Consider the following 20,986-nt stretch of genomic DNA (forward strand, 5'->3'; position numbering starts at 1 on the left):
TATGCACTAAATTAATAGCTATGCTAAAATATTACCTCCCACAGCTACTTCAACAGGTGAATATTTAATAGATAAACATTAAGGTTATGCAATGTCAAAGCCATTGAACACAATGCGAGTCATAAGCAGCGAGAAAGCCTACAATTTTAAATATTTAATGATGATACACACTGTACAACACTGAACACAGCTACTCTGGAGACACCAATTTAAAAACGGTTTTACTGGAATTTTCCACTGCAGTTAGTAGGACAGACACTTGTTTCTAGAAATGTAAACATTACGACGCCAAATCCAAGCATTTTCATTGCTTTAATATTTCATTTCTTAACATCAAGATGAACCAATTTACATTTTTCAAGTCAAAACTGTGAAAGTTAACAGGTTAAAAAAAGAAGTTGCCAAAAAGAATAAAGAGACCCAGTCCCTAACAAATTAGTGTTTCCATTTCTTACTATCTGCTACTACCTTTAGACACCTCAGCACCATACTTCCATCTTTATCTTATAGCTTATTAGCAGTATAGAGGGCAAACAGAGTGTTTGTATTACCTGCAAGAACTGCCCAGGGAGGTGGTTGAGTCACCACCCCTGGATGTGTCTAAGAGACGTTTAGATGTGGTGTTGGGGGATATGGTGTAGGGGAGAACTTTGTAGAGTAGGGTAGATGGTTGGACTCGATGATCCCAAGGGTCTCTTCCAACCTAGACAATTCTATGATTCCATGATTCTAACTTTAGAAAAAAGTGATATTAAATTCTAAACACTTCTACTTAAGGTATTCTTGCAAGTCGTTAAATCTGAAGTCTTTAAATGTTAAAATGAGGATATCAGTAAATAATTGCATTCGATGACTTCCAGTGTAAAATTTCAGCTTAGAACACTGTTTGCCTTATAGATAGTATCTGGTTCTTTTAAAATGCGTATTTCAGAGGGGAAAAAAAAAATCCAACAAAAAATCCAAATAAATTACCACCTAGTCTATGCAGATGAAAATGGGTTAAACCTTCCTGCAGACTCGACAGATTTACATTAGGAAGAAGTAAATACATTACATACAATACAGAAGAGAAATACATTGGGAATACATAGAATACATAAGCCCCATTGGCAAGCGCAATAAGAACAACGATATATTTCCTTGGTTTTGCTACAGCAGTGTTCTGATACCATTGTACCAGGCAAGCGTTCTTAGCTTGCACTTAAATTAGTATATAGACACCATGACTCAAGAACTCAATTTGATTTCTAGTAACAAGATGCTGCAGCACACAGCAGAGACAGGGTCGCAGTTGTCACTAGTCAGTGATAAGTTTTTGTCTGAAACAGTAGGGTACATTGCCGTACACTCATCAAGTTTACTTTCTGTCTCCCCTCAAATGAAAGTTAGTTCCCTTTCAAACAAAGCTTGAAGGTCGCTTTTGCCAGTATACACAAGACTGCCTTGTTAAACACGCACATGCTGTTTGCAGTGCAAGCTTGCAGCAGCATTTGTTTCTGTGGGCAAAGCACACTGGAACACAATAGACTTCCCTCTCTAAAGGCAATTTAGACTCAACTCTGTGGAACTATGAAAACATACTACTCAACACAGCTTCACTTATGTATGTGAATTCATCTAGTAAATATAACCATATCCCATACAGGCTTTGCTTTTATAGCCTGCCTGCAATAGGTAACACATTTGAAAAACAGACACAGAAGTAACAGTCTTTCGGAACTACCATCAGAAGAGGTTTGGCTATTTTAGTCCGTGTGTCTCCAAGAGTGCCAACTCTGAGAGCTACATACAACCAGTTGCAGCCCTGAGGGTCAGCCACAGACCAACCCGACAGTTTGTTCCTCTGCGAAAGAGACACAATCAGAACCAGATCCGGCCACACAGTAGTAACTGGTCGGGGATCATCATGAGCTACACCTCAGACAAATGGCTCATCAATACACTGCCCTGATATCAGAGCCTTCTCCTCAAGGACTGCACAAAACAGGATATATTTATAGGGGACCTGTAAAGTCAGTAATTGTCTCAGGATATTGTAGCACAGAGTAATTACATCAGTAGCCACTATGCACTCTTGACAAAGGATCTCCTACAACCCTGGCACACAAGGAGAACTACAATAACCAGGGCAGCCATTTCCCCGTTCTAATCAACTGCTAGAACAGTACTGAAGCTCCAGTTCCTTTACAAGCTTCTTATAGAAGCAGGACTAAAATATGACATTCAAAGTGATTACCGATGGGTGCAGCAGTTCACATGAGCATGACCAGCCAACATAGGAGTACTTGTATTTATAAAGCTCTTTCTTTGAACTAGAATAATTGTATCAAGATACTAGAAGTTTGCCAAAGAGCTGTAGGCTGAAAATACCACACCACATCTACTAAGACTCAAATTAACCCAACATAATTTTCGCATTGGGACAAAAAAAATACACAGGGGTATGTTTTTCAAAACTAAAGAATGACCTCTCTGCAGGTAACTTCCACTGAAATAAGTGAAGTCTCCTTCCACTGAAATAAGTGAAGTCTCCTTCCACTGAAATAAGTGAAGTCTCCTTCCACTGAAATAAGTGAAGTCTCCTTCCACTGAAATAAGTGAAGTCTCCTTCCACTGAAATAAGTGAAGTCTCCTTCCACTGAAATAAGTGAAGTCTCCTGACAGATGTGGTCTCTGTAAACTGTAAAGTTTTTGGTAAGTTACTGCTCAGAAGAAAGTCTTTCACCTTTACATATTTACATATTTACCACCTTCACTCTTCAGCATGTTAGTGCACAGAATGGACACTGGATTTTTTTTTTCCACCAATCTTCAGATTAGTTACTGGACAGAGAGGAGCATTACTGGTACAAGAAGTACTGCAACTAAGATATTTTTTTTGTTTTACCTTCATCCCTCTTTGACTATGTTTCTGTATTGTACTCTTGTCAGTCAGGAAACAACCACCACAGCCACTGGTGCTACTCACCTCCAGCACAGCCCATGCTTGCCCTGCTTTTTAAACAACACAAAAGCGCTAGCTCCTCAACAAAGCAAGGAAACTGAGCTGGCTCCTCGGGTTATTTAGATCAGCATCAAATCTAAGGAAAAATCTGGTTTCAATTCTGGCTCAGCATTTTAATCCACTCCTCCCTCTTACCTTTGAGATTTCCTCAGAATGGGACATAATTTAGTTATTAAAGCATAGGAAGCAGCAAATTCAGAACAGCAAAGCATGTTTGAAGCAGAACTCAGACCACAAGCAGTTTTCATCTGGATGAGAAGACTGATAAAGGCCTAGGACAGCAGTGAGACATAAAAGACAGCCAGACTGAAAAGCTGAGAAAGCTCATCTTGAGATTAAATGTTTTGTAAGAAAGCATGGGATTCTCTAGCCTGGGAAGCATTTTTTTTTCCCCAGTACTATTCCCAAGGTTATCTTGAAATGAAGTACCTCCTTGTGAAGACGAGATATTTTCCCATGTGCTGAAGACTCACTACATAAAGCACCTGAGCACTCATGGTGAGACAGTTAAGATGAACCATTGGTCTTTCATCAGTAAGTCATCAACTCATCTTCCCTGTCATCACCAGGCTAGCCATTATGCCATGAGTTTTCTAATAAAATATGGCCAGTTCCCTGCACAAGGCAGGAGCAATACTGATCAATAATGGTATCAGATTCAATACACATAGCAATAATAGGCCTAATCAGAGCTACAGTTTCAAAGCAGAACTTAATGGGCCCTTCCTCTCCTTCACCATATGCTGAGAGTACCCAGCTAGATGGATGCCCTTCACTTTGGATTAAAGGAGCCAGAGGCTAAAAGGCTAGAATCAATCTATCCCTGTCCCATAACCTTAGATAACTTATCCAAGACAATCATCATTCATTTGGAAAAGCAGTAGTCATGATGTTGGAAAGTGGCATCCTTATGGGACTTCAGGCGCCACACTGTGTAGCAGTTCCCAGCAGCTAAGCCTGCTCCAAAAGGGTTTATACCCTTGTTTCTCTTACAAGCCAGAGAAAACTATCAACTAGAGTTCACTGCCTGTCTGACAAGGCTGTCTACAAGCCACAGCAGGTTTCTTTCGGTAGTGGAGGTGCTGTAATTAGATCAGCAGGCCTGTTCCGACTTTCAGGTGCTATCAGAAAACAATCCCTTGTTCTGCAATTCTCAGAAGGAACGTGGCTTCTAAAAAGTTTTTCCCGATTTGTAAAAGAATTTTCTGCAGACAACTATTTTAAAGGTATCACATGAAATAAATTCAGATAAATTTGTGACTCAGCAAGCAAGAACAGATCAAGTTGATCTTGCTCTTAATAAATGCGCTGCCCTGCTATCTTGTATGTTTGTATGGTTCTACCATAATAATAATACAACAAGGGAAAGTGTAGGGTCCTACATCTGGGCAGAAACAACCCCAGGTTCCAGTATAGGATGGGGAGCTACCTGTTAGAGAGCAGTGTAGAGGAAAGGGACCTGGGGGTCCTGGTGGACAGCAGGATGACCATGAGCCAGCACTGTGCCCTTGTGGCCAAGAAGGCCAATGGCATCCTGGGCTGTATTAGAAGGGGGGTGGTTAGCAGATCGAGAGAGGTCCTCCTTCCCCTCTACTCTGCCCTGGTGAGACCGCATCTGGAATATTGTGTCCAGTTCTGGGCCCCTCAGTTCAAGAAGGACAGAGAGCTGCTGGAGAGAGTCCAGCGTAGGGCAACTAAGATGATTAAGGGAGTGGAGCATCTCCCTTATGAGGAAAGACTGAGGGAGCTGGGTCTCTTTAGTTTGGAGAAGAGGAGACTGAGGGGTGATCTTATTAGCGTTTATAAATATATAAAGGGGGAATGTCATGAGGATGGAGCCAGGCTCTTCTCAGTAGCAACCAATGATAGGACAAGGAGTAATGGATTCAAGCTGGAACACAAGAGGTTCCACTTAAATTTGAGAAGAAACTTCTTCTCAGTGAGGGTGACAGAGCACTGGAACAGGCTGCCCAGGGAGGTTGTGGAGTCTCCTTCTCTGGAGACATTCAAAACTCGCCTGGACGCCTTCCTGTGCAACCTCATCTAGGTGTTCCTGCTCCGACAGGGGGATTGGACTAGATGATCTTTTGAGGTCCCTTCCAATCCCTAGCATACTGTGATACTGTGATACTGTGATACCAGCTCTCTGAAAACATTCCTCAGAAACATCAGTGGCATATGAAGAATATGCCTTAAGAGTCTTAAAACACAAAAACTCTTTAAGTCCTTAACAGTTTTTCATGGCTATATCTCCGAAAAAAAGTCAAAATCATGGCCAAAGTTAGAGAAAGGATCTTTACAGAGTATGTCCCAGTACCAGATGAGGACCTTCCAGCATTACAGGAAAAAAAAGCAGTCTTCCTAAATTTGTTTCTGGCCTTGCTTAGGCTAAGATGCACCTGTAAAATAGTAGCACAATGTATTTCAAATACAGTCAGCTTATGCAAAAAGCTGCATTTGTATTCTCAGAGAGGCATTGTGAGAGACAGAAAGCATGACCGAGCCAGAGCAATGGTTACCGTGTTCTGCAAGGATGGCTCAATGAATTTTATATAGAGTCCAGAGACTGACCCTGCAAAGGGTGAACTGGCTTTCCTTTTGTTTCATGCTATAAGCACTGAGGAAGACAAAAGAGACTGTTTACTGCAAAGGTTAAGATCAAGAAGGACAGGTATGATGACTAGGGTTGGATGAGCTCTAAGCAGCATTGTTTCTATTAGAATCGTAATTCTGTAATCTTCAGGTAATTCTAAACACATGCATTCTACTGTAAGAGAAGAGTAGATGAGGAGAATAACTGAAACAAAGAATTCGCCACATCTGCTGGTTAGCTGTTCTCTAACTTTAATTTGACATTGCACTTCACCTCCAGTTAGCAGCTTCTGTTCCTAGCTTTTGATTGTGTTCTTCTTCATGGAATCACGGAGTTTACAGAGTTGGAAGGGGCCTCTAGACATCATCTAGTCCAACTCCCCTGCCAAAGCAGGAGTGCCCAGAGCACATTACTCAGGACTGCATCCAGGCGGGTCTTGAAAATCTCCAGAGAAGGGGACTCCACAACCTCCCTGGGCAGCCTGTGCCAGTGCTCTGTCACCAGAACCGTAAAGACGTTTTTTCGTGTATTTGAACGGAACTTCCTATGTTCTAACTTGTGCCCATTGCCCCTCGTCCTGTCACTGGGAACCATTGAAAAGAGCCTGGCTCCATCCTCTTTCAACCCACTCTTTAGATACTTGTACGCCATAATAAGGTCTCCCCTCAGCCTTCTCTTCTCCAGGCTAAAGAGTCCCAGCTCTCTCAGCCTTTCCTCATAAGGCAGATGCTCCAAGCCCTTAATCATCTTAGTTGCTCTTCGCTGGACTCGCTCCAGCAGTTCCCTGTCCCTCTTGAACTGGGGAGCTCAAAACTGGACACAGTATTCCAGTTGTGGCCTCACCAGTGCAGAGTAGAGGGGGAGAATGACCTCCCTCGACCTACTGGCCACACTCTTCCCTATGCAGCCCAGGATTCCATTGGCCTTTTTGGCAACAAGGGCACATTGCTTGCTCATGGATAATTTACTGTCTACCACGACCCCCAGATCCTTCTCCACAGAGCTACTTCCCAGCAGGTCCGCCCCTAACCTGTACTGGTGCCTAGCATTCTTCCTCCCCAGGTGCAGGACCTTGCACTTGCTTTTGTTGAACCTCATTAGGTTCTTCTCTGCCCAGCTCTCCAGCCTGTCCAGGTCACGCTGGATGGCAGCACGGCCCTCTGGGATGTCAGCCACCCCACCCAGTTTGGTATCATCAGCAAACTTGCTGAGGATACACTCTGTCCCCTCATCCAGGTCATTAGTTAATATATTAAACAAAACTGGACCGAGTATTGACTCCTGGGGGACACCACTGGTTACAGGCCTCCAACTAGACTCTGTGCCGCTCATCACAACCCTCTGAGTTCTGTCCCGCAGCCAACTCTCAATCCACCTCGCTGTCACCTCACCTAGCCCATACTTCCTCAGCTTCTTAAAAAGGATGTCATGGGAGACAGTGTCAAAAGCCTTGCTAAACTCAAGGTAGATGACATCCACGACTCTCCCCTCATCCAGCCAACCAGTTATAACATCATAGAAAGCTATCAGATTGGTCAAGCATGATTTACTCTTGGTAAATCCATGTGGACCACTTCCAATAACTTCCTGTTCCTCAACATGTTTGGAGATGACATCCAGAATGAGTCGCTCCATTACTTTCCCAGGGACAGAGGTGAGACTAACTGGTCTGGAGTTCCCTGGGTCCTCCTTCTTGCCTTTTTTGAAGATTAGAGTGATGTCACTCAGGCACCTCTCCTGTTCTCCATGACTGTTCAAAGACGATGGAGAGTGGTCTAGCAATAACATCTGCCAGCGCTCTCAGCACTTGCGGGTGCATCCCGTCAGGGCCCATGGACTTATGAATGTCCAGCTTGGCCAGCTTCTGTGTCTTGTTTCTGGGTTTTGTGTGGTTTTTTTTTCCTCTTCCGTTTCTCTTTACTAGACTTAAGGTCTACACATTTCCACTATGCTAGCAATCTCTTATGACAGCCTTCTTCCAGGAAGAATTTAGATTTAAAGCATATAAGAACAGCACATTACTCAAAGAGGAAGACTTTGTTAAACTGCTGATGTATGTACCACAAAGGAACACCAGATATAGGCTTTCACAAGACTTGGTTTGGAGCTGATACATGAGACCCAAAGTGCGATTTGGTGAACAGAAGCAAGTGTAATAGTACATACAAGTAAACTACAGAAACCAACAGGAAGTCCTGCTACAGATGAAAACAGAACCAGAGGTTTTCCCAGAAGTACTTGAGATATATGTAAACTGCTGTACTATTATCAGAAGTTTATCATACTACTTTAAGAGAAAAACAATAATTAAGTTCACTGGCCTCTTTCTACACTAAAAAAGGAGATGGGAATTATGCACTACAATCACAGAATAACAATTCTGCTGTTTTGCCTTTAAAAGGACTAAGAGAGAAGAACATTTTAAACATAGCAGTTGTAATTATCATTGTCTCTCTAAAAATAAGAAATACTTAACTTAGAATTTAAGTACAAAGTAAAGATAAGAAACAAAAGGAGATCCAGTCTCCAAACATTTTCAGTTTCTTACTTCTCTCTTTCTTATAGCCTCCATACTTTGCATTCCTGATTCTGACCTGATGGATACTCCCTCCCCACTCATGCCCAACCACTGAGCATGAGCACCACAAGTTTCAGACACTTACAGTTATAAAAACATTCCATTTCATACCTTGGAGGACAGGAGAACATAGGATAATATCCAGCCCTCCACTGGAATAATACAAACAAGAATAAAATCTCAAAACAGCAGACCCAATTCTCCTTCTGTTTTTGGAGTTCAGGTGAATCTGTTCACCAGTTTTCTTTTTTTCTGAAGGAAACAGGTATACTTCAGCTTTTCTGTGTTTGTGTCTAGGGAGCTGCTGCTACTGACAGAGACAGTGGCAAGCACATCCCTTGGGTCTCTCTTGCATTACTCATTCCACAAATATACCTTATAGAAATGCACAAAACATATCCATTGCCACGTACAGTTATCGCTTCACTGGAATATCTTACAGCCTGTCAGGAAAAACTATTACTGCATGGATGAAAGACACCCAGAGTCAATATTTAATTAATATGTCAAAAAAAGTTGAAAGCCACTAGCTTAATAGAGGCCAATTTATCTCAAGACTTCCATAATTTCAAAATTACATGCAGCCATATTTTACAATAGTAGAAGCATTCTTATGGAGAAAACAACTATTTGGATTTAAAGAAACCCAGACAGATCTCCATGCCTGGCATTTGCAGCATTTTGGACCCATGCAGAAAGCCATATCCTACATAGAGGACTTTTTATCGCATGGGGAGGGCAGAGGACAGGAAGATGTATCATCCATCTCGGTAACAAGCAGTTTTTTGTTGGTTTTGGTTGCTTTTTTCACCAGCTTAGAGCTTGGCTTTTGAGCAATGCTTGCAGCCTTCCTTCAGCTCCATACAGTACCGTTGACCCCATTCTAACATCTCCATTTCTGTGTCAGAAACCCCCCTATGCAGGTTCAGAACGGACCTTACTGCACCACTGGAGGTTTTGGCTGCAAACCTGCTCAGCAGCCTTAGGGTGAGCTGCACTGGTCTAAGGATCCCCTGTCCCACGGACAGCATGGACAAACTCCTGCAAGAAACTAATCAGCTGCAACACAGCACTTGGGGTCCAAACAGAAAACAAGCTATGTAGTTGTTGAATGTGAGATTAGCACATTTCGTAGTTCAGTCTGACATGCTGTGTTATTTTCCTCAGAGTGGTTAGGCATTAATGAACAAACGTGTGGCCGTAATGTGGTTTACTGGAAGTGACAGCATTATGCATTTAGAAGTGAATCGTCCTCTCAATATTATTCAGCAACATGAAAAACAAGCAGCCAGTTTAAGCTGGTTAAGTAACATTCAAAGTCTGAGGGGATTTGAATTTCAGCGAAGAACAAATTTTACCTGGGGGTGAAAAGGCATGTGTGGGGTGGGTAGGGGGTTGAAAATGGAAATGCTGTCAAAGCTTAAACTGTAACATAGCTAAAAGATTGTATAATTACCATTTATGTAACTCCTGCAGAAATTTAAGGGGAAAAAAAAACACCTTTACCTTTGTTCCAAGACAAATTGTTCTTCTGCTTCTGATCTGCTAGAGCACTTCAATTTTACCTTGAGAATACAGTCCTGAGGTATTTAATTACCCTGTCAAGATCACTAAATGGTCTGGCACCATGCCCCCTCTCTCAATCTTTGCTGATTGATAGCATCAGTAAAACTTACTAGTTTTAATTAAAGCTCCAAATAGGATCCCCTTTTGCTACTCACTACATCAATGTTCTTTAGTGCTGGAAGAAAAAAATGCAGAAGGAAAGAGGGTTTCTCTCACCTTCACAGCTCACTCACTCGCCTCTGCTATTTTAATAGACTTTTTACACAACTCATATTTCATTGCTCCCCAGGGACATTAACTAATGAAAAAATTACTGTAAAAACTGACACTACCAAAATTTTCCTTTACAAGTACCAATGGTGAAGACAGGAACAATCTCAATCTTTCACCTGCTGCATTAACTCAGAAATCAAACTAGCATGCTTCTTTTTCAGCTTTTTGTTATCTTCCATTAAGCATACACAGTGTTTTCAAGAGTACTATCATAGGTAGAATGTCATAAGGGTAGACATCTTGAACAGTTAGGTTAAAGGATAATTCATTTAAAATTAATCTTATTGTAAGTCTAAGTAATGGTTCAAGGCACCAGGTGACATTGCATTGCATAATGCCAAGTTTTAAGTACACTGTGCCTCAGAGGACACTAATGAAATTGTGGCACACTCCTCACTTCCAGTCTTCCCTTGTGGTACTGCACTTCTTTAGGCATTTGTAAAGCTGATAGTTCAGTATTCACTCTTCAACTGAAGCCATAACTAGCTCTTATCATTATACAGCTTTCTACAGTAGGACAGTTAACTAGGTGATGATGGCAAAGTAGGAAATCTATGCTTGTAGCCGAAGAATTTGTCAAACTTCATTCCAACAGGAAGTTGACAGAATGTTTCATGTTAAGCCTGATTTTTCTCTAATATATGCAAAACTATAAAGGAGTGGGAAGAAAACCTACAGATTTAATACTTTAGATAAAATATTTCTTAAATCTCTATTCCCCTGACAGGTGATAATTACCCATGTAAACACCCTAATAGTCCAAAGAATTTAAAAGAGGAGGAAACCTTACTAAATCTGATTTTTAAGAAGCACTAGCTAGGTAAAATACAACTAGATGCTATCTTCTAAAGAACAAATCCTAGGCATCTAGCCTGGACAAACTATTTTCTTTCCCCTTTCCAATGCATATTTGCATACATGTCTATGCACGTATCACCAGCAATAATGAGTAATAAAACTGTTTGCCAGCTCCCACATGCAGAGGCTCTGCCACTTCAGGCCCTCTCACACTGGAGAGCTGGGGACAGGACAGCAGGAAGCTCCTCAGCCCCAGTTCACCTGGCAAGGGAGGAACGAGCACTCTGTTACTGCCATCTGCAGTATCCCCTTGGCAGCTACAACCCACAAAAGACCATGTCCATCATCCAATCCGTCTAGCATCCACAGAGAAAAGCCATTCCCATGTCCTCCTCCTACCCCTAACAATCTAGGTAAAAAGTTGCCGCCTATTACAGATCTTAAAACAGCTTGATGCCACTTCAAGGATAGCCCGTTTGTTTGACCACTCCTCGTTAGACAGAATCTTACTACACTTCCTTATTAATATACAAGTCTCTTACACCACACTGAAAGATACTTCTATTCAGATAATCTCACAATAAATTCACACCTGTATCTTTTTTCTTTTTGAAGGCATTTTTCCAGGAGATGTGGGAGTGGAAGCCACTGAGGATTTCTCCTCTCCCAAGCAGAAGCCAAGCCAGCAATACACACAGAATTTTTTATCACTATGTGCAAATCAGTGACAAGTCTTACATGCTGTTTGTTCCTCTGCATTTTCCATGTTTGGGAAGAACTGATCTTTCCAGGACAACCACCCAAATGAAAGAAGTTATGGACAAATAAGAGTGTAAGAAGAAAAATCACTCCAGGCACAGAAATCCGCATTTTCACAGGGTCTTAAATAGGAGAGATCCAAAGTACTTCCCAGAAGAAGCTTCTTCCAAAAGAGAAGCCACAGAAAATTCTAAGATACAACTGGTTTTCATGAAATTGCATAATTAAGTTAAGCCCAAACATCACTGGCTACCTGCAATACAAGTAAGCCTGTTTACACTGCAAATAAACCATAAATCATGCCACAGAGGGCACCATCTAATATGTGTAGGTATGTTGCCTAGCAGAATGGGGTTCAGGTATCCAGCTCACCTAGATGTGCCTTCAACATCAATGCACACCCACCCCACAGTTTTAATATTCAGGTCAAATCAGAAGGCACCACAACTGGCACCAGGTTAGACAAGACTAAGACTGCTATGATTTCCTTTGGAGGTATTGATCTGAAATTTGGTTAAGATAATTTACAAATAGTTCAATAGTGTTCCATAAAGCATTCCATAGAATGTTCTTTTTAATAAGGTATCAAGCAATAGGTTTTAATATCACTAGCTATACAGAAAACATAAGCCAGCATTTTGCAAATTCACCTTTTCATTTTATTTCAAGAAAATAGTAGGTGGCATCCCCTTTTATGGGTCAGAGAAATAGATCCTGTGACTAACAGGCTAGTATAGAAGCAGTGGATCAGAGTTAGGTGTCATTGCCCTAATCTAGGAGATCACATATCAGGATCAGAACAATTCCCTCTGAGTGGGAATGCTCTCAGTTCAGCCACAGCGTGACGGTCCATCACCTAACCAACAAGGTTACTTCCAGTTTTATAGACTAACAAGAACCAAACCTTTCAACTACCAATCTAATGAACTACACAACATTCCTAACAGAAGTCCCAAAAGTGTACAGAGAGAACAAATACCTATTTTCTTTTGAAGTCAAATATCCACTAACACTATCCTAATCCCATCATTTTTCATACGAAGGTATATACAAAAATCTCAATGACATCCAGTTTCTAAAGCTGAAAGTAAATCTAAGGGTTCAATTCCGAGTTTGCCAGACAGATTATATTTCTTTTAACTGAAGTATGAACTCTGGACAATAGGAACACTGTGGTCTGTAAACTGTAAGTAGTCTCTGCGAAGATCCTGGCACTGAGATCTCATAGGTAATTCCACCACAGATGTCGCTCCCAGAGGCAGCCAAGGCCTCAGACACCAACTTTAGTTCTGCTCAGTATTGCCTCAAGTCTGATCTGAAGAATATGTAAATTACAAAGTGTTTCACAATAGGCTGGGCATTTCTGTTGCTCCACAGAAAAAGGCTCTTGATAAGTCTCCTTTCAAGTCATTGCCACACAAACATCTTAGTTCTTTTAATGGGAGATGCAACTGTCCAATGTACAAGAGCCTTAGTCTTAAAACATATTAGGGATCCCATTACCCTCTGCCCCTTCTGCAGTGTGGAAGGAGGTTAAAACCAGTCTCTTTAAACAGCATCTTGGGAGAATCCATTCATGAAAACTCAGCCTGAAATCCAGCTTCTGTCCAAGAAGGAAGAGTAAGAGAAGGGAGTAAAGCAGTTTTTCCCTCCAGTCATGCACACTAACACTGAAAGATGCTGCTGAAGTTAAACAGGGGTGAATGAGGTAGCTAGAGTCACAATTTTCCCTGTAACATGAACAAACAACATTTACAGATACTTTTTTTTCATAACTAACAAAGGATTTTCTTCATTTTGGTGAAAAGGTCATGGTTTTGACTTGTAAAAACTGAAATGTTTAAGATTTTATTTAGCTAAGGATATCTAAGGCACAAATCCTTGAAAGTTTACATATAAGCTTTAGTCTCACTGCAAGGGTCACTGTCTGGTATTGTGTATAACCTACAAATCTCCTTTCATGTCCTGGGAAGGCAGGAAAGGAAAACCACCAGTGTCATCACCCACATCTATCTACTCCATTTTCACCTTTTTCTCTGATTCTTTTTTTACAACCAAATTTTAGTTGCAGAAATACAGTGACTGTTTGCATTAATCACTCAGCAAGGTGAAAGAGGATTAAAAATTCATATACTGGCAGCATAAAGTAAGTCACTGGAAACCCTGTTAAAGGATCATTTTGATTTGGGAGACCTGGCTTGACTTTTTATAACAACATCCTTTTTTTTTCTGGCTATATAGGCACCAGAACTTCCAACTTACCACCCTGGACACATGCGGTTTTTATTTGTCCAATCCAAGACATTAAATGCAAAGATACAGACAGCGTACCTGGAATGCAAACCCAGTTCCACCCAGCAGACAGCTTCAAAAAAATAGAGCACAAAATTACTTTCCTCAATTTTCCCCCAAAGCAGAAAATGGGAGAGACTGCATGTGAGCAAGAAGTCTGCCAGAAGCACACCAGCAGCTTTCTGAAGCAAAGCATCTATCCATGTCTTTTACCTGTTGTTACTGTGAGCCACAGTTCACTGTTTGTTAAACAACAGTATTTAAGTTCCAAATAGTGTAATCCACTTTATTAAATCTTATTTATCCAGAACAGGTAGGGCGCTCTAAACACCATTACTGCCATCTTATTTTTGTCTCAGTCACCTTAAAGTGGCTCTGCATTGCTTTTTAAGTTCAAACCTTTTTAGAGGTGAGTTTTATTTTATGACTCAGATATATTCCTAGTTAGAGGGCAGTCACTGCCCAAGCGATCAGTCAGCAAACCCTGCTGTTTAATGAGGAAGAATGGGCTGGTTGGAACATGGATTGCCTTCAGGCACCAACACACGTGAAACATGTTCAAATGTCTGCATTCTGATAAAATTTATTTCATCTCCTCTCTCTGAAGATTTCAGAGCCCAAACAATTGCTCAAATGAGCGTCTTCACTCTTCTGACAATGAATTAAGACAGTAGATGAGAAAAAGTAACTCAAGATTTCTGCTTCTAGAAATTTAAGAGACTGCATTTAGTAAACAAGAGGTGCAGGAGTTACAACACAAAAAAAAAAACAGGAATCCCAAACACTAGAGACCTAGAGGCTAGAGCCCTAGGAGTCCAGTAATTCAGATAACCGAAATATAGTTATTTCAGCATTTCATTTTCAGGATTTGTAAATGAAACAACATGTCAGCAACCTAAACAAGGAAGCATTAACAGTCACGTTATATCATCTTCTTTGAGAAAGTAAGGAGGAAGCACATAGTACAGTGTTCAGATTATATGCAATATTGCATTTCTGTAACTAAAGCATACAACACAATTTCTCCATTAAAACAATTCAAACTTACATCTTAAATGTTATCAAGCACATTAAAAACCCCCAAGATTTTCTATACTTAATCATAACCTGTCTAAATCTAAACATACTACAAAGGACTACCCATCTGCGACATGGTGAAGTCCCAGTCTATTCTACTGACATTAGCAGAATGCTTAAGTTACACTTGGAAAGGGAAAACAAATCATGCATCTGATCAACAATAAGTCAGAATACTTCAGCTTCTTTAAGTCATAATAGCACTACATACTTTTATGGTTTTAGTTTGAAGTCTCAATCCGTTCAGAGTGTTGATAGCTTTCTCAGCATCCTTGGGCTCAACATAGTTGACAAAACCATAACCCAGACTCTGTCCTGATTAAAGAGAGGAAGAAGAGTGATCGTTAGTACTGCAGTACTACGCAGTGGATAACTAACCGTGTTGAAAGCCTATACAGACACACTGAGCAAAAATTGTTTACATTAGAGAACAGTATCTACCCCAGATAAAAGTTTCAAAGGCTTTCAGTGGTTTTTAACTAGCTTCCTCTGTTCCCATGGACTGTCCTAAGTTCAATGCAAAAATCGCTACAGTCAGACTTAAAAATTGCTATGCAAAATAGGTTGAGGAGTCTGTTATGATGTGTTAGAAACTAGAGGAAATGCAGGAGCTTCAAGGTTAAGACAACATCAAAAATCCACTACTGAATTTGGACTTTTTAATTGAACATAAAAAATATAATGGCAAAATTCTGGACCAATGCTTGAAAATAAGTGTGTTTCAAACACACTTCAATATCAGAATCTGAGTGACATTTGAAGCCAAACATTTCTACAAATATTATTCACACACTAAATAGAGCCTCTCAGTAACAAGGAGTTTAAAGGCTCATTTTGTGCCTATATTCAAAACAATTGGTAGAATTGGTCATAAGCTAAACATCAAAAATGCAACATTTTCCAGTTCTTTTAGCATTAGTAATTCAGATGATAGATGGACATAAAGCATTTTTAATTAGCTCTTAGAAATGGGCTGTGGTTCAATGATTAACAGTGTATTCTGTCGAAGCACTTAAACACTTGAGAGTTTAGTAGTAGTCATCTCTGACAACTTCAAAACCTAAAGTATCCTTAACTAGCATACCCCTTTAAAAATATTTTTAGAGCTTAAGAATGCAAACAAGTGGAAAAATGTAACATTAGCAAAAGGATACACTTCATAAGAATACTATCCTTCACTAGCAGGGACCTTTGCAGAAACTCTCCCATACTCCTTGACCATTCTTTTTAGAAACTGATTCAACGAGGTCAAAAACCAGACAACATGCCAAAGGGAAGAATCCAATACATCTAATTCACAAAATGCTAGTTTGAAAGATTATCTTGGAGATAAACATATAAAAGGATAAACAATATTACAAAAAGCACAAATGGCAAATTCGTTTATTGCCAAAGATACAAAAGAACCTATGCTTCATTAAGTTCTTGTTCACAATCTATACAGCATGTATTAAATAGTATATAAAGCAAACAACTGATGGGAAGCTTGTAATTGATTAAATAAGACAAGAGAGGGTTTAGTAACAAACCTACCACTGCTGGCATTCAAAGTTTTGTACAAATTACTCTATCATAGCACCAAAAGTTAGAGGACACCACCACCACCCCACCCTCAAAAAGCTACCCCCGTTCTTCCTAATCTCCTCTTCAAAACCGCACACACAGACACAAATAAATTGGCTAGATGAAGCTGTGAACACATTAATATATGCAAAGGTATTAACAAAAAAACATCCAAAACCCAGCTGGACAAAGTCCTGAGCAACCTGCTCTAGACAAACCTGCTCTGAGCAGGAGGTTAGACTACACAATCTGTAGAAGTGCCTCCAACCTCAGCAATTCCGTGTTTCTGTAACAGACAATACGGAAATATTCAGAAGCATTTCTGTATTCATTTACAGCTCTACGTAGATATAGCTAAGTTCCTTATCCTAGAAGTGCCTTTTTCCTTATTAGTTTGGTTACAGCAGAGCAATTTCTATACCTGTCACCTCTATCACTCCCACTGTCTGCAGAAACTCTTCACAACACTGTTTCCAAAGAAGAGCAACTTTAAGAAATATCTCTTTTTCTGCAGGGCTTTTATTTTAGTCTTATCTCCTAATACAGAAATGCTGATTTTCGGTGTTATTATTAGTCTCCCAGGAAGGAACCTTTCTAAACCACAACCTTAAAAGACATTAAAACCTCAGAGAAAGCTATTTCATGGAAGACATTCCCAACACACTACTATCTAATTCCAGAGTGAACAGAATAAGATGTGCAGAAATTATTTCTGCTACCCCTCTGTTCATGTGATCTATTTTTCCCCATTAAAAACACCTAGACCACTGCAGGCAAAGAGCACACCCAGCTGTCACAAAGGACATCATTCCTGATACATTCTTCTGTAGACATTGTATTCGTTAAGCTTGATGAGTAGTATTAGTAGACTAGCCTAGGACGCTGCACAAACAAAATCCAGCAATTTATTCAGGACAAGCTTGAACTCATTTATGCAGGTTGATTCTACAATTTTGCAATTAAAAAAAGCTTTCGCTGTGAGGTTTGTGAAACACTGAAGCAGGCCACCCAGAGGGGTTGTGAAGTCTCCATTCCTGGAAATACTCAAAGTCTGACTGGACACGGTCCTGGGAAACCTGCTCAGGGAGAACCTGCTTGAGGAAGGCAAGTTGACTGGATTGCCTCCAGAAGTACCTTCCACCCTCAATGATTCTGTGAATGATTCCTCCTTTTATTTAGTTCACTTTTAATTTGGGCTATCATCTAAAATTCAAGTGTTCAGATGTGACACTCCAAAGGCCTTATATATTTGAGAAGGTTAAGAAAAGGTAAAACCTCTTAAAGAGATTGAAATTTTGCCTGAAGATTAGTGGTTCAATCACACATTATCAGTAATTCATAGCCAAAAATCACTTTCTTCACAAAAGCACATAAGAAAGACGAATCTTGGCTCTCAACACACAATACAAATAAGTGGAAGTTGAACCCGATTTCTGGAATTGGATGCTTGAGGGACCACTCTCAAGTGTGTTAAGGGAAGATGCGTGTTCAAGAGATTTGCCAGTTCATATACAGATGGTTTTAGTAAATCCAAACAAAGATTTCACAAAATGGAAAAAGCAGGTACTTCAAATGACCCAGATACCCCAATTATTGCAAACTATGTCTGACAGCTGGTGATATCTTTCACTTGGTGTGAGAAAGTGCCAACTGGGTTACAAGAACTTAGGAAGAACTGAGCTTCTAACTGTTTCACTGATGTACAGGACTTGAGTCCAGAGTTATGGCTTGTACAGCTGCAGTGGTGCTCGCAGAGAAGTCCCATCTCATTGTGGATTTCAGACGGATAAAAAGCAGCATACACACTGCACACAAATTTTACTCTAATAAAATTAGAGATACCTGGCCAGTATAATTCAAATACGTTCTCCTGTGCAGTTTTTCCCCCCCCTCCTCAATGTCTAAGCTTTTTGCTTTCAAGACAAACCAAGCAGAAGAAGCTAGACACACTGAAATCAGCCACCACTTAGAATATCTAACAAGAGGAACTTCTTATTTAATAATTTTAATGACTAATTTGTATTGCCTGAAGCCAAAGATTAAACTAAACACTGACAGAAAATAGCTTGGACTCTTCCATTTGTGCCTCTTCTACACCAAACTCCCATTTGCCAGGACAGAAGGCTCCTGCAGAACAGACACTTGTTTCGAAGTCTGATAACACACGTATGAGTAGATTATGTGTCTGAGTCCACAACAGGGTGATGGAAGAAAGAAGGTAAATCTATAATTGTCCACAACTTACATTTAAATCTGAGGATTATTTATATTGAAAAGCAGCTTGGTTTCTTACTGTTTTAAGAACAGTCAAGTCCATCTGGCTCTTGTCTCAGCTTTGCTTTCCCAACTTGTGCTTAATGACACTATAGTCTGAAAAACATCTGACACCTCTCCAAGTTAGCTGTCCTGGTGCTCTGTCTGCTAGTATATGTTTATGTATTCTTAGTATCCAGTTTAGCCTTTCCTAGATCTTCAATGTTATGGCCAACTCAACCTCAACACAGACAAGAGACTATCTCTGCACATCAGCTATTTATTCCATAACTCAGATTCCATTTCTCCATAAATTTAATACTGTATTAAATTTAGTTTATCCTAAAGAAAGGAGTGACTGCAAGTTTCTTATTTTTGTGAGTTATTACTTATGCCAATAAGAAAAAAACATTCACTGCCTTCAAGGGGCAATACTCTGCTCATTCGCAGCAGTGAGCAACACTTCAAAATTACATGCTCAAACTATCAGTTGAACTTTTTCTCCTCAATAGTTCTCGTGGCGATTTCACAGTACTGTTTAAAGCGGTTTCTGTACTCCTAATAGATTTTAAGCTTGGTACACTACGAATATTAGACAGTGCGGTGTAGAATAACAGTTAGCTAAATGATTGGTAAAAAAAGTCACCTGAAGTAGGCAAAGTCAAAATGATGAAATGATCTGGAAGGAATGACAAAATGACTGAGGAAAACCAGTTTGACTTAAATTTTGCTTCAACAAAATCTGATAAAAAGCAAAACCCACATAGCAGTAGAAGTGCATCTTGCAAGCCTGTAAGATAGCAAAGGACTTAAAGCGAAGGCTATGATTTTAAAGTTTGTATTCATTAATTATGTTTTATGTAACTGACACTTGCGACAAAATCAAACTTAAGCACAAGTGGCAAAAAATCCTTTCAGTCAGTCATTTCTTTGACCCTAAGCATGCTATACCCAACACTAAGTGGGTCACTGCCAAACGTTCAACCTCTTAAGTATGTGGCCTATGAGAAAACATGAACTGGAAAGCACAATGTAGGACTATGCCACTCACTCTAACAGGGGAAACAGTTCCATTTATGTTTCGAGTTTATGAGCTTCATAAATACCACTTGACCACCACATATGATGATGGTGCAAATTAGTATTTTATTGGATAACACCAAGTTATTTTTCCACAATACAGTCAATATATATTCTAGCAACTGCTTCAATGCTTTTAAATAGACAGATTATAGCAGAGTCTTATTGCAAGAACTTTATTTCAGAAGAAAAAAAATCATGATGAAGACTTAGATTGGACTACTGGAGATGTGACACTAGAGAAGAGACAACAAAAAGACTAAAACTTAACAGATTGTTTAGCAAAATCCAAACCAAGTCTAGTCTTTCCTTAGTAACTCAGAAGGATTGTGGGATTAAAAAAAAATGCATCACTACACTGTACTGTACATATCCATGGGGCACAGCTACTTACACCAACTAAAAGATATTATTGTGGAATTACTGAATGCTCAAAAGCAATTACAATCGAGCTCACTTGGCTTGATCACCACTAATTACGTTTGCAAAGCTCTCCCATGAACTTGGGGAGGAATGTAAGATCTAGAGAAAAGGCACAATTCTTTTTCTAGATTCGCATGAAGTGTTTGCATGCTAAAAGCTGGTGGTGTCTCCCTGCTGTTGTCTGTCGACTGACAGACAGTTTTAAGGGCTGGGCTGCTAGCGGTGATCACCTGTCCAAGGCAGCAATTTATGCCTCGACTGGACTGAGGGCAGCACCTGTAAATAGTAATGACCAGTTGAAGAGAAGTGCAGGATAACATGACAAAGGTTTTACTCTCCCTAGAGAATCTATACATAATTACTATCTCCAAGGAGTTTGTTCTTCTCAAATAGTTTTTATGGCATCTTCTAAACTTCCTGTTTCTCTGGAAAACACAGAACTTCTTTCCAAACAGTAGTTCAACTACACTGGAACGTAAGAAAAACTGAAAGGCATTCCAAACTAAACTGTCTACCCCCAACAAGCCTGTCCTCTTCTTTCCAACAAACCTGCATTAAAAGCCTACTGTTAGGTTAAGGATTTACACACACAGCTGAACCCAACCATTTAGCCCAACCACACCAGACCAGCAATTAAGATGTTTTACAGCCTCTCCTCTCAACCTCTCTGGGAAGTGGCCTACCTGACAACTTTTCATGCAAGAGAAAGTATACTCCCAACATGCAT

The 20,986-nt window shown here is 40.1% G+C and overlaps 1 protein-coding gene across 6 annotated transcripts in view; it reads right to left on the minus strand.

Moving 5' to 3' along the window:
- ELAVL2 (ELAV like RNA binding protein 2) overlaps positions 1–20,986 on the minus strand; it is a gene marked incomplete at its 5' end in the record, with an annotated part of 60,390 nt that overhangs the window by 16,604 nt on the left and 22,800 nt on the right. For all 6 annotated transcript variants that reach the window (XM_082497399.1, XM_082497400.1, XM_082497396.1 and 3 more), the window contains one exon: positions 15,152–15,255. In XM_082497399.1, the coding sequence (XP_082353525.1) occupies positions 15,152–15,255 (104 nt within the window). The remainder of the gene's footprint in view (positions 1–15,151; positions 15,256–20,986) is intronic.

The sequence above is a fragment of the Vanellus vanellus genome (assembly GCF_965231255.1).
Source record: "Vanellus vanellus genome assembly, chromosome: Z".
NCBI classification, from domain to species: Eukaryota; Metazoa; Chordata; class Aves; order Charadriiformes; family Charadriidae; genus Vanellus; species Vanellus vanellus.